At 39.1% G+C, this 15040-nt stretch overlaps 1 protein-coding gene across 1 annotated transcript in view; it reads right to left on the bottom strand.

Annotated features, from left to right (window-relative positions):
- The window catches only part of PTPRC (protein tyrosine phosphatase receptor type C), a 57909-nt gene extending 48334 nt beyond the window's left edge, over positions 1-9575 (bottom strand). Inside the window, 2 exon segments of the mRNA XM_079313656.1 lie at positions 9258-9375; positions 9461-9575. Of these exon segments, the coding sequence (XP_079169782.1) occupies positions 9258-9324 (67 nt within the window). The 5' untranslated portion in view covers positions 9325-9375; positions 9461-9575.
- Between the last annotated feature and the right edge of the window lie 5465 nt (positions 9576-15040).

Below are 15040 nucleotides of genomic sequence, written 5' to 3'. Positions count from 1 at the left end.
CACAAAACCCAAAAAAACCCAAAAAGCAAACCAAAACTACCCAACCTTCTGTAATGTTCAGCAGATACTTTTTAAAAACATACTATACTGTGTTACAGATCCAGGTCACACTTAAATTAATTGCAGGCAATATTCACAGTTTGTATCTACAGAATCCACCATCTGATAATCAGGGGACATGATTTTTTTTATTTACAGTCTAAATAAATCAGTTAGGTCAACTACACGTCAAAATTAATTTATTATTGTTATTACTATTTATAAGCACTGAGATATTAAAGTGCTGAATGCAATGTAAAAGTTTTCTGAACTGAACAGAACACAATTTGGAACCTCTTACACATCCAGATGCTGTTCATGTTAGCTCATCTCCTGAGGCAGAGGAACAGCTACAAGAATAGAGAATGAGGAGGGTGGGATACCATGCTCTCCCATACAAGAGAGGAATGTGTATGTGTGTTTGTAACACATCATCTACACATTCTGTTGTTTGTTTACTGTATTCCACTCACTGGTGTGAGAATGCAATATGTTAATGAAAGGATTCAACAGCTGGAGAAAATAATAATTGCAAATAAATATAGTGCCTTTGTATGTGACCTGATTTTTTATTGCTTCCACATAGCAAGGGAGGAGCTTGGAACACCTTAAGTTTTTACCCACAGTAGATTTACCATTAAATGTTATTTTCCAGGAATACTTACAACAGAGGTTGACACGTATAAAAGTTATAAGAGCACAATGTGATGATATGTGCAATACATGAACCTGTAGGACAGTTTATCTTGAATCCTGGGAATAATTTATTTCATGTTGCTTTGAATGAGGTGTTGTATGTCTGTTTCTCAGAAAAGGAAATAAATAGCACAGGGGATTATGCAAGTTCTCTGGCTGACCACGTATGCTGCTATCACTTTTTCCACTATCAGTCTTTCCTCACACGTCCATAGTATTCCCTTTTAACAAATATCCATGCTATCCAGAACCAGATCAGAAATCCTTTGAGGACAAGACCATACTTCATCCTACATTTGTCCAGCACCTGGCCCAGCAAGAATGCTTGCCCATAACTATGGAAAATATTCCCCCTATAAACACAGAAGTAAGACAGTCACAACCACACAAAGGAGCAGCTCCTTCCTGATTTCCCAAGCAGCTCTTTCTTTCTTTCCCAAGCATTCAGTATTCAGTATTCAACTTCGGAAAAACTTTCAGAAAATATTAACTTGCAGCTCAACACTACAATTTTTTACATTGTCTCAGTGACCAACACATGAAGGCCCTCTGAAAATCTGATCATTTTCTTCTATGTAAAAACAGTGTTTTGGAGCTTGCAGTCAAAGCCAGGGATATCTCTTCCAAACAACTTTCTCAGGGCAGCTAACAGGAACTTGGAGTTTGAAGATCCCCAGTAAGTTTAAAATAAAATAAGATACAATAAAATAAATAAAATGAAATAAATTACATAAAATAACACCCCAAACCAACAAAACAGAAAGATAAAATAAATTCTGTAAGACACTTGAAAGCCTTTTCAGACTTTCCACTGACGTCATCACTGAGGTGAGGCTCAGGAGAGCAGCAACTGTATTGTGAAGAGAAACTGAGAGCATCAGCTGCTGTGGGAGCAGCTGAAAATGGCATTTCTGACATGCATTTTGTTATGAAAATGTCTTCCTTGCTTGGTGAAGAGTGTAGTTTTCAGAAGCCATGGTTTGCAAGCAGTCCTCCTGCAATGATGACACACTTGATGACATCCACATTGTAAGTGGTTTTCTTTCCAGTATTAACACAAAGCCTCAAACAGCTACTGCACCAAACATTTGTCTGTTATTCAGGGCAGTGCAAAACTGCATCTTAGCAGGCCATTGAGCCCAGCATTATTTACAGGAGGAAGATAAATGCAGCTGTTGCTTTTTTAATTAACATTCAGAATAATTGATCCACACACCTTGGCATTTTTCTCCTGAAATGTTCTATGATTTCTAATTAATTTAATGCATCCTGTGATGATTCAAAAGGCATCTGTAGGTGAGTTCCATAACTGTATGCCTCTACAAATAATATCTTACTACATAGAACATAACTATTTTCTCACTTCAAAATCCTCATGGCCAAACCGACCAGTCTGCAGAAGAGTAAAAAATGCTACATTTGGCAAGCCAAAGAACACAGGATTTTATGACAGTTTCATGTCTGAGTTTTATAAAGCCTTGATCCATTACTGTCAAGGTTAAAGAACTCTTTATAGATTTCACATTCATTTCCTTGAGCTGCCTCCCTTGTATTAAGCCCCATTCCACTGTAAACCTTCTCAGCTACAGAGAGGAAGCTGATACTGGCTTAAGTTGTTATTATTCATACATTTTTCTAAGAGCAAGAGCATTGGATGTCTCTCAGAAACATTACTAAGTCATTTCATTAGCAGACTAGGACAGCAAAATCAGAAATGCTACTAATGTCTACTAACACATATTTCTTTCTGCCCTTTCACATCTTTCCTTCAAAACTCAACCACATTTCTTACCTCAGACTAACACACCAGACTGCAGGTGTGTGGAGGATGTAGAAAGATCTTTCACTTCTGTTGAGGCAGCACAGTTGAGCACAGAAGCATTAATGAAGTTGCAAAGGAAGTTAAGCTTTTTCTGTACTTATTAGGCAGTCTGAGGTACTCCAAATATTACCCTTTCACTCACACACATTGCACAGGCATGCACATTCACAGACTGTATTTTGGGAGGAGGGACTTTGTGTACTGCATACAAGAGACCTAGGGCAATAATCTCTTACTGCCATTAGAGACCAAGTTTAAAAATGCATACAATTTTAAAAATGTTTAATGATTTAAAGTCTTCCACTGCAGTGGCAGCAGTGGTCATCTTTCCTTTGATTTTGTGAGTGTACAATTTCACATTATATGATGACAAAATCAACTTGGCCTGCACTTCCCTAGAACAGTTGTTTACATTCATAACTGCTCACACTGAGATGCCTAAAACACCTGATTTACTAGACAGGCTTCCTATTGTATTTATCTTTAAGTGTGGAGGATTCTTTGTAACATGAATTTTTTTTTGCAGCTGTGGTCTGTTTAGAACACCTCAGCTCATCCACAGACACAGGAAGTAAAAGGCTGTTCTGGTGTTTCAAGAACTCATGGACCAGCTTCAGATATTTCCCCCATATTTCACCCAATAGTGGGTAAAACAGAGACTACAGTTGATGTGGTCATGTTCTACAGAATTTCAGATTTGCTGAGGTTCAGCACAGTATAGGTTGTTCTTACTCAACACAAAAATATCAGCTCCCCATTGACCATACCTGTGCTTTAGGACTCAGAAAAAGGTAGAAATTTGTGTACAAGTCATTTGATCCATACTTTTGTTTTCTTTGCTCAGATGTACTACCCAAAATACTCCAATGCACAGCCAGTTCCATCACATTAATTGGTGGTAGTTTATATGTTGCAAGACACAGGCATACTTGTAAATATTTAAGGAATTAGGACTGCATTTTTCGACAAGGTAAGTATCTCCAGCTTGACAGATGATGAAACTGAGGTGTGGAGAAATGAAAGCAATGCTTTACACCAGGAGTTTCTGAGACAGCCTAGACTGCAGCTGACTTCTGCCTCTTAGATCTTATTCTAGAAGCCTGACTCTGCTTTGCCATTTATCTTACCCTACTTTTCCCCATATAAATCTTAACTTACAAGCCTCCAGAAATGGTTCATGGCTTAATACTATCTTAAATATTCAATTCACAGTTTTGCAGTGTATATGATTACTAGGAAAGGCAATGCTAGCCCTACATTTTTGTAACATCTCAGCTGAGGTTCGGTATTATATATTTCTCTGAGTATAAAAATCTTTCAACTCATATAGGACATATGCTTCAGTTAATGAACTACTATTTCTTTATATATTTTACAAAGAGCTTCATTGTATGGCTTCATTTTTCTATTAGACAGCTATTTTGATTATTTCTCTTACTGTCAGGAAAAGGATCTATTTTAAAAGGCAATTAAAAATATTCCTCCATGGAGTCCACATTTTTGAAACAACAAAAAAGTCATTCATGCCCTACAAAAGGTACCTCTAGAGCTCTTTGCAAGGCAGTGGGATTATGAATGAAGAACAGACAGATTGTAAGAGAAGGCTTTGAAACTAAAGAATAGAAACCTAAGCAAGCAGGCCAGCCGAGAAGGCACTGACACAGAGGGAATAACTGCAAGAACAGTACTGCAAAGTAGTGTTATAAAAGAAAAGAAGTGGATCCTGTTAGCTATACAACACTATGGATAATATAAGCTAGCACTGAAGTGCTCACAGCTAGTTTCTAAAATCCTGGCATTGAAGGCCCCAAACTGCTTTACTTGAAAGGGAAAAAAGCCTGGAAATAGATAAAATGCTGTAACAGTTACTGAAACACCAGTGAAAAAGACCTGTTTGCAAGTGCATGGATAGCCTGGAAATATATCCGGACAGGAAGGCAGGAAGAACAGTCAAGTTGCAGGGAAATAAACAACTTTCGTAACTGTATCTGTTATCTTTATATTTACAGCAGGAAAGAGTTTCACCACTCTTTTAAACTTCTCACCTTTTTTTTTCTTGCACAGAAGTGTTTCAGAGCCTAAACTGAGCTTTAAAGAGAGACAACTACTTCCTCCACCATATACTGGATGCGCTTCCTAAGTTTGTCTGAAATAAAAACCTGCTTGGTTTCTGGTTCTATAGGATTTAAGATAAATCGGTGTGCACGATGGTATCTCAGGATGAGGCAGAAAGCAGCAGAGCTCGGGGACAGTCGCTGTCTCACAGGCAGAGCTGGCAGTCACAGTGCCAGCAGCCAGCTGGGCGAGCACATCTGCCCTGAGCAGGCACAAGCATTGCACTTCTGTAACACACATGCTCTGCTGGGGCTCAGAGGAGCTCACAGCCACAGAGCTGAATTGCTAGCAAGCCCTGCCCAGCATTTCACACCTTCCTGCAGCACTTCTCATTCCTCTGCTGTCTCAGGTTCCACCTCTACAGCCACCCCCGTGCTGTGCTCTCTCTCCCCACCTTGGTTCTCATCCTGGGACTGACAGCACAGGAGGAACAGCCTCCCAAAGAAGGGGGAATGACTCGGGGTAAGTCTGCTCTGCACAAGGGGAAACAGAGACACTTCAGAGACACTTGAGCTAACAACACCACGAGTACAAAAAGTCAAGCCATGACAGCAGACTTCAATGTGGGCACATTTCTTCTGCCTTCCTGGTGGACCAGATTTATGTTTATGGATATTACCTCTTCTATGGTTTGCTGTTCTTCCCTAACTCCCAGCAGGATACAGTAAATACCACAATACATCTGTACAGCAAAGGAAAACAGAATACATACAATTCCCATCTTCAGCATGGAGACTGCTGCTGTTTAATGCATACACTTTCTTCTACCTTACATACATTCTCCTGCAAGAGCAATTCCCCTTATACTTTATCCTACACATAAAATGAACCAAGGTCCACTGCTTACAAATTAGGTTGGCCAGACTCTTTCCAAGGGTATAGACTGACCTGTGAAAAAGATTTTCATGGAAAATCAGAGCCATAGGACAACTATCTAAAAATATAACACTTCCAGCCAGAAACTTGCATAGCTCTTGAGTATGGAGACTGCATGACCAGAATTTCATGTGTGTGCTGGGGACATTTTGAGGGCAGCAATGGTGATGCACAGGGACTGGCAGACGGTCAGGGCATCTCTGCTGTTTCTATGCTGCTGTACTGGACATGCTGGAACTCCAGTGTGAGCTCGAGTCAAAGGGACTGTGACCTGTGGGTGAGACCACACAGGAGCAGGATATCCTGGAGCTTCTCTGGCCATGAATAAGCCCATGCCAAAGCAGGTACACCTGGAAGTGCCCATGGCCGTGGCTGTGTCAGTGCCACAGCAGGGGCACACTGCAGGTATCGGGCCCTAGGCCAGGGCCAGCTGCAGCAGGTACAGCTTGAGGCACCAGGGGCTGTTCATGAGGCTGTGCTGGAGCACCTGAAATCATGTGGCCATGGATAAACCCACAGCAGGGCAGGAACACCCTGCAGGGACTGCAGCCAGGGCCAAGGCCCTGTTGGGCAGGTTTGCTTTCTGAGGGGACAGTGGCTGTGGGTGAGGCCACGCTGGAGCAGGTCTATGTCCAAAGGCACTGTGGCCCATGGACAGGGCTGTGCTGGAACAGCTGCACCTTAGAGTCACTGTGGCTGTGGATAAATCCATGAAGCAGCAGATTTGCCCCTGAAGAGACTGGTTCATAGACAAGGCTCCACTTGGAGCAGGTACAACCCTTAGGGACTGCAGTGTATTGGTAAATCCAAGCTGGAATAAGGACAAGGAGAGGAGCTCATTGCAGTGTTAAACCCAAGAGGGGGTGGGTAAGAGACTGCAATAGAAATACCTCTGAATTGTTGTAACCCATGATTTGAGTTGATTTGATATTATTTGAGTTGCATATTATAGGAATTACTACAAGAAGAACTACCCAAACCTATGGAGGAGCAGCCTTACAAGAAAGAGAGCAAGTCCATCAGGAATCCCAGTCGAGCTGCCTTTGGTGCCCAATAACCACAAAACAAACCAGCTCTCCTGTCCTGAGGATCACCACAACATGAAGCCCAAAGTCATGCACTAAATGGACTCAATGGACATGTGGTGGACATCTTATGAACACTTTGCAGTGGTTGATAGACTAAGGGAATAATATCTGTATATTATACCAAAGGATGGGAAGTCAGGTGGTGGTTAATCCTGCATTGGATAGCGTGGGGCATAAACAGCATGGGATAAAGAAGAAATCCCTCTTTTTTCAATGGTTTTCAGCACAAAACCCAAACATAGTCCCATACTAGCTACTATGTCCAAAACTAACATCCCAGACAAAACCAATACGCCGGCCGAAGCTCGATACTTTTAGCTTGGGGGGAAAAAAAATACACCCAAAACTATCAAATAATTATTTAGTTCCCTGAAATAAAGGAAGTGGCTCAGAAGTGGCTGAAAGCTTTTGAAAGCTGTCAAATTGCTAACACTTTTGTGGAGGAGGGGAGGAACTTGAAATAATGATCTAATGGAAATTCTGCTTGCTCTGCAAGCATTTCTCTTTTTTTCTAAAGGGAAGCAAAGCTGTTTTTCTGACTTTTTTGGCTTGGATCAGGAATTTTGGGGGGAGAGCTTTGGGGCATTGGTTGTTTTTTCAGAGTGCTTGATTACCACTACACATCTCTTTCTTATCAGAAAAATTAGTTGGAACATGCTTTTTATTTGAGGGATTTACACAGTGAAAAGGCCTTAGTGCAGGTTCTTCTTCTAGTTTCGTTTGGTTTATGGTAGTTTGATGCTCTTAATTGATTACAGGAAATAAGTGATGTTCTATAGGATGTCTGAGCTTGTGAAGGAAGACAATCTTAAAATTTCTCCTAAGTTGTCAAAATCACTAGCTACAATACTCTGTTGGAAAATAATTCGAGTATTAAAAAAAGAAATCCCAGTGCCCACCCAACACTTACAATCAAGTGCCTGAAAATGATTGCCATAAAACCAAAGCCAGCGCCACCCTTTGAAACGCTGCTCCTCCATTAACAAACCCCTCCCTAGGAGACTGCCCAGTGTCCCTTGGCCACAAGGCAGAGCAATTTGCACAGCAAATATGAAGTATAATGGTTATGTCACCCTGAAAGGAGAAGCAATCTCTGCCAAACTACATCATAAAAACAAGGTCTATGAAGTCGTGTACTTGATACTACAGCATGAGATTTAATTAAGTGGTAGTAAGTAGTAGACAGGAGATAAAATATTTCTTTGAGGTTCTTCAGTTTAGTAAATGTAAAGAGGAATTGGCTCAAGTCAGACTACTGTGTGTGAACAGAGAAAAATAACTATTACTTGAAATAAAATGCTACTACCCATTTATCTGTCTTCCAGCCCTCTCTGTCAGCTAACATGTTGACTGACTGTGGAGGTGGCTGAGAGAGCAGACAGTAACCTGCCTTTTCCAGAGAAAAGGTACCAGTGGGAAGTCTCAGAAGGACTTATAAAATGGAAAGTAGGACAGCAGAAAAAAAAATGAAATAAAATAAGAGTATAAGAAAAGCAAGAGATTTTGTTCTTTTTCTCTACAGTGCAGCATTCACTTGTTTTCTTATAATCTCCAGCAGCTATCAACCAGATTTATGCAGTGCTGTCTCTGTTCAGAGACTTTGAGGGACAAGAGAGCTAATGCTCAGGCTTCAAATGCTGTTCTTAGCTGGTTATCAGCTAAAGGCAGATCATTTTGTTGCCTACATCAGTATAAACCTGAAGTTACTGTAGCGACATGAAAAGAGATTTCAGCCCTGCATACAACTCACTGCCATTTCAGAAAAAATGTTTCAAGCCACTTTGGGTCTGCCATCAACTATCCCAAATCACACTGCTAGCTAAACTGATGGAAGACACATATACATAAAATGTTACATTTTCTTCAGAAGAAAATGTTTGCTTGAACATGGATACTTATTTTGACCTTATATTAAGCATTACCTCAAGACTGATTGCTTATCTTGCTACTCTCTTTATCTCTAACATCTAAACATGTTTTGCAAGATCCTCATCTCCGGCACTATCTTTCTCTCAAAAAGTCAAGCAACAAATTCACCTGCAGTGGGGTAATTAAATATTCCAAAGACTATTTAAGGAGCATTTTAAAAAATAAATAATATCTATTTTACAAAATAAGTAATTTTACCAATAGTAGAGATTAATTTACAACTTTTAGAATTTGCTACTAACCCCTCTGCAGTAAAAAAATCAAAACTGGAGGAACTGTAAGCAGAGTCTGTGATCCGGGAGTGGCTAACATTGATGGGAAGACTTTTTTCTTGAAGGATTTAAACACAGAAAACCAGTACTACATCATGAGATGAAGCTGAACATAAAAACTACATGGAACAGGTTCACATAAGAGACCTAAAAGTATTCTTTTTCAAATTCAGCTATAAATGTTTTTGGTTTTTTTAAATGGTTCATAGAACTCTCGCATGGGATGGGACCATGTGGAAGACATTTTAGCCTAGTACACGATGCATCAATCTGCCTGATTTACACCATTGCATACAATTGTATTCTAATTTCTGAACCAAGATGGTATTTCTCCACTTTGTAAAGCTTTTCATTGGTTTTACATCTACAGGGGATGTTGAGGGACCAAAATGAAAGAAAGAAATATCAGTTGAGACCTACCTTTGAGAAAAGCATCCTGTCCCAGAAATGCAACACCAAATGCTAAGAGTTTAAGCCACAAAAACATGGTTATTTCTGGAAATCAGGCGTATCCTTATGAAACAGCATGTGTCTCTCTCTGGAAAGTAAAATAAATGTTATCTGCCTGCAAAAGAACTTCTTCACAAACTTTGAGCCCAGAAAGAGACTAACTAGGCACATACATTGCAGTGCCTGCTTATCTGTGAGAGAGCTGCTTCCTCTGTTACCCTAACTAACTACCCGCAAACTCGCAATGCACTGTAGTGATGTCAGAGACAAATACTTCTTCAAAAAAACTTCTTTCAGTTTCCAGGAAGTCAAAGGGGTTTTTCTTAGGTTCCTGAAGTAATACTTAGCTTCCTTAATTTAACTAAAGTAGATTATTTTCAACTATTTCTTCCTTTGTATTTAGGAGCTAGACAAGACTTCACTTTTCATAGGAATGGATTTAGTAAAGTCATTTTTTTTCCCTTCATGTGCACTTTTCTGCACACATTCACTGATTCCCATATATATTACGTATGTTTCTTGAGATTTCTGTTGAGAGAAAGAGAAACCCAACCACAAGTCACCAAAACATTTATTCTGACAACAAGGCCTTCATAAAAATGCATCCTCAGGTGAAGCAACTGATGATGAAACTCTTTAAACATGGGGTTGAATTAGATGATCTCTAGAGGTACCTTCTAACCCTAACTATTTTGTGATCCTGTGGGATATATTTCTGAATCTTACTACAAGGATCTCTTTCTGGGTATGACAGTAATACACAACAAATGGATAGAGGCAGTTTAATTCTGCTTTCTGTAATGTTAAGAACTGGAGAACTCAATACATTTCTTTACCATGATAGTGCAAGAGGATTCTTGTCACATTCATGGACTTGATATAAGGTACAGCAAAGACATTTTCCCTCACTACATTCACTGAGGCAGTTCTCAACAACTTGGTAACAAATGTCCCTTATGTAGGAGACTACAAGGGAAAGAAATGCTTGATTGCTTCTCTTATCGAAGATCTCCAGGGTTCTAAAAGAACCAGCAGAACCCTGTCATAAGACAGATAAAGCTGGAAGAGAATACTTGTGTGTTTACTATTCATAAGTGCTTCAGAGACTTCCTAACCATCGCACAGGAAATTGTTGCACGAATTCACATAATAATTCATAAATGATGTGACTGAATCAAACTTATAAGATTAAACACATCTTCTACAATTTTGAGTCAAGCCATACAACACAGGCCAAAATCTTAGCTTTCATTAAGTAATATGTCTCCATACAAAGCCATACATTGGCTGCAATAATAATTATATTGTAAAAGTGTTTAGAACAAAACTGATACAATGATATTGCTCTGACACTCCAGAGACTCCAGTTTTGATATAAAATAACATCATCATCCTGGAGTAGTCACAAATTAAATTTCAACTATAACCATACATTGCCTGCAGCATCGACATCTTAGTCCCTTTATCCTAGACAAAGGCAGGATACCATCCTGGCTGATGTGTGTCATTTGATGAGCACAGTGCATGACATCCTATGAAGAATCTCTTGTAAAGGTTCTCAAAAAGAACTAGGCTCCATTGCCACCTAACCTTCCCCAGTAGTTTTATACAATCTCCACTCAACTCCTTAAGCTGAAATCACAAGACAAATTTCTGCAGAGTGGATCTTTTCCGGCTGTGTGATATTTACAGAGCATCCACAGCACAGAAATATTGCAACATACCCTATCTATTATTTAGTGAGAATATCACACACTCCAGTGATCCCACCATTCTGGGTATACTGCTAACCATAAATCATCAGATGTTAAAATGAAAATTAATGACCAAAGTTACAAATTTACATAAGAAGGACACAGAAGTGTTGAAGCAAGTCCAGAAGAGGGCCACAAAGTTGATAAGAGGATTGGAGCACCTTCCCTATGAAAACAGGTTGGGAAAGTTGGGGCTGTTCAGCCTGGAGAAGGTTGTGTGGAGACCTTATCTGAAGGGGCCTAGGGACCTCATATGAGGGATGCCAAAAGACTCTTCATCAAGAACAGCAGTGACAGGACAAAGAGCAGCAGGTACAAGTTGAAAGAAGGGATATTTAGCTTAGATATTAGGAAAAAAGTCTTTACTGTGAGGGTGGTGACTGGAACAGGTTGTCCAGGGAGGCTGTGGATGTCCAAACATTGGCAGTGTTCAAGGCCAGGCTGGAGAAGGCCTTGGGCAACCTGGTCGAGTGGGAGATGTCCCTGCCTACTAAAGAGGATGATCTTCAAGGGCCCTTCCAGCCCTTAACATTCTATAATTGTGCTAGAAGTCATAAAGTCTTTTTCCCAACATAAACTGCAGTCTCCTTTCCCAAGGTTAAACACAACACTTTCTTTTTGAGGGAATGGGAGAATTAATTTATTCTACTTGTACATTAAACAATGGACTCCTAAAATAAACACTTTCTCAGGACAGAGCCTGAATTTTTAATTGGCCAACAAGATTATGTCAGTACGTAACTACAGCAGTATACTTCTCCTGTGCTGGAAAGAATCAAAGCCAGAACCATCCATTTGTTTTAATAAGGATTTCTAAAATGACATTAAAAATGTGTAGCTGCTTAAGTTACCCATCTCTTTGGAAGTCTTTGTCTTTTGCAAGCTATAAAAAGAGCCACAATACCTCCAAAAACCCCACACAAACAGTATAAGATGCAAACCTTTCCTTGTCTGCTTCACCTATCTTGAAATACATCAGATGTGTTAAATTATCATATCTCCTATTCTGTGCTATTGAAAACCAGCTCAAAGGGTAATTCTATCATAACTGCAATTAAAGTTTAATAATTTAAGTGCCAAATAATATTCAATTTTCCTTTCAATTTGCATCTGAAGTCTTTGGAAAAGATCATGAAACCATGCCTTCTTCCTCATACCAAAAATTGAAATAAAAAATAGCCCTCAAAATATAGAGAAAAGAAAGGGAACTCAAAGAAGAAAGAATTAAAGCAGTATGTCCTTTGTCCAGATGAATTTCAAATATTGCTATAAAGCAATTTACATAATTTTATATTATAAATTTTATATTGAAAATGCATTGAAACAATGATAAAATGGGTTGATTCTGTACTGTACTGGTTTATGACATGTTTTTAATATGCTAGTTCTGCCATTTGAAAATGGTAGAAATTTCTATGCTGAAGCTACCATAGACTTACAAATAAACTAACCACTCCAGTCTAAATTAAAAAAAAAAAAATTCAGAACTAGTTAATATTTCAGGCATATATAGCCAATATTTCACAGGCATACAAGCTGCATATATAGCTTCAACACCTAAAACACACCACAACTGGCGCTGACTCAATTTAAAACAAAAAAAACTCTTACTGAGACACTGAAATGAAAACATACTATTGGAATCTATATATTCAGATGCTTTATTCATACAGTAGATTTCTGAAACAGATGATCTAAGGAGAGAGATAAATCAATTTATTCCACAGAAAGATGCAGTGAAAGTTCCCACTGGTTTTGATTTGCACCTGATTTAGATGTTCCACATGGGAGTAATAATTGATGATTAAGGAGATTATGACAAAGGTATCATCATTGCTCATTCAAAATTCTCTTTCTCTTCCACTTCTGAGTCAGTCCTAGGAATATTCACTCATCCCCTGGGTAACCTAAAAAATACCTTCCTATTCTTTGGGGAGAAGCCAAGGACCTGCTTCCTATTCCAGTGAAGGGCAGAGCAAAGTAGAGAACAGCCACAAACCTCACCACTGTTTACTCTAAAAGAAGGGAGAGCATGAACTCTTCAACCCTGTGATTTTTTTGGTTTTTGTGGAGGGTTTAATGGCGTGGAGAGTGAGGGTTAATTCAGGCAATTACACTGGTACCAGAACACTGGTACCTAAACTTAATGCTGTTTTGTGGTAATGTGTTTACAAAATCTAGTATGAATTTGTTTTCTCAAAAAATGTATTCTCAAGAACTCACCTGTGTTGTCCTTTTGTTCAGAGGCCTTGAAAGAATAAACTACAAAGCATGTAACTAAATAAAAAATAAATTCTCTACATACTCCATACATAATTTGGATTTAAAATAACACAAACTTAGTTTGGCATTATTTCTCTTGCATTGAAGTCATATGACAGCTCAGTCACAGTGATACTCAGCACATTGCATATCAGAATTAAGCAGTTCCACAGAAACTGAATTCACACGCTTTTGCAAACACTAAGAGGCAAAGGATAAATTTATCCCAAGGGCAACTCTGTTTAAATCAAAGGGGTTACCTGCATTATGCATTTTATCCAGTAAAATTAATTTGACAGTCTTACTGTGAAAACATTGTTCATTCTAGACAATATATCTCATAACAGCCTTAATACTTCACTGAACATTTGCTAAGGAACCTATTTTTTACATACTTTTCCAGGCTTGTTTTCAATTGCCAAGAACTATTTCCCTGAAGAAAGAAAACATTTCTACTTAATGTGTCATATTGGATCAAATTATTTTAAGGTCAAGAGTAAACAATAGAGCTCTTTGTGCAAGCATACTGCTCTGCTGCTATCAACCCTCAGGCAATGATGATTTGACATCTTCACTTCATATGTTGTGTGCATGATCTGTGCTGTACCTGCTCAGGACAGAGAACGTATTCTGGTATCCCTGAGGCACTCTTCACAATCTGGCCCAAAATGAGCAGTAAGCCAACAAGAAGCTCTTGGAAGTGCCAGGCACCTACTTCTTGCTTACACATAAAATCACTCCAGGGTAACAGTGGGCTCAGTTATTGTGAAATGAATGTTCTTGGATAGGTCTTTTTAACATGCCCACTTAAACAGAGTCAGCATACCCATAAGCCCTGGGATTTGTTAGATGTGTGCTGAAAATCTGCTCTACCTCCTGGTTTTGAATGAGTGCTGGATGCTGAGAACAGCTTAGGATTTAGCTCTGTATAAGGTGTTCAAATATTGCACAGTGAATGAGATCATTTTACATAATAAAACATCAAATAAAATAAATTACCCATAGTGTCTTTTCTTAGTATCCTTCCATCATTCACTATGAAAGGGATAATGAAAAAGAGGAGATGACAATTAATGGAATATTTGCTTCCCTTGGACCCTTCTTGAACTCTCATTCAGAAGAGCTCTTCAGTGGTAGCAGATTTTTCCTCCTCTTAGTACAATCCTACTTTTTTCCCCTTCAGTTTCATTTCCTAGTACCAACTTCTTGGATTCATATGACTGTCTCAACAAGTGAAGAACCATAATTTTAAAGACAGAGAGCTGAATGCCAGGCAGGGCATCGTTTTGAACAATCATGCTGAAACTCAGGATACCACCCAGCTGGAGGTACTAAACAAGCTCCCTCTGTGCAGGGTCTCCCCTATCACCTTCACCCTGCTTCAACTAAACTGGTTGCTTACTAGCTGATGGCTTGGTACTAGGTAATCTGCACCTGCTGGTTAGTTTTCCCAAATGATATGCAGAATTATGCTATATTACATAACACTCTGAAGTAAATGCTGTGTTACTTGCACATAAAGTCACAGGTGTGACATGTTTGCAGAAGGCCTGACAGAACACAAGTCAAAGCAGTAGTAGAACCTGCCAACACAAAAGAACCCATACAGAAAAAGAAGAAAATGCTTACAGTCTTTTCCAAAGTCTTTACATTCTGTTTTCATTGCAGAACACTGGGCATTCCTGTATCTCTTGAATGTTTCTTCCAGTGTGCTGTATACCAAATATAAAGACCTGT

This window comes from Erithacus rubecula (genome assembly GCF_903797595.1).
Source record: "Erithacus rubecula genome assembly, chromosome: 10".
Classification (NCBI taxonomy): domain Eukaryota; kingdom Metazoa; phylum Chordata; class Aves; order Passeriformes; family Muscicapidae; genus Erithacus; species Erithacus rubecula.
Note: the sequence above shows the minus strand (reverse complement) of the source record. Positions and strands in the feature narration are given on the sequence as shown.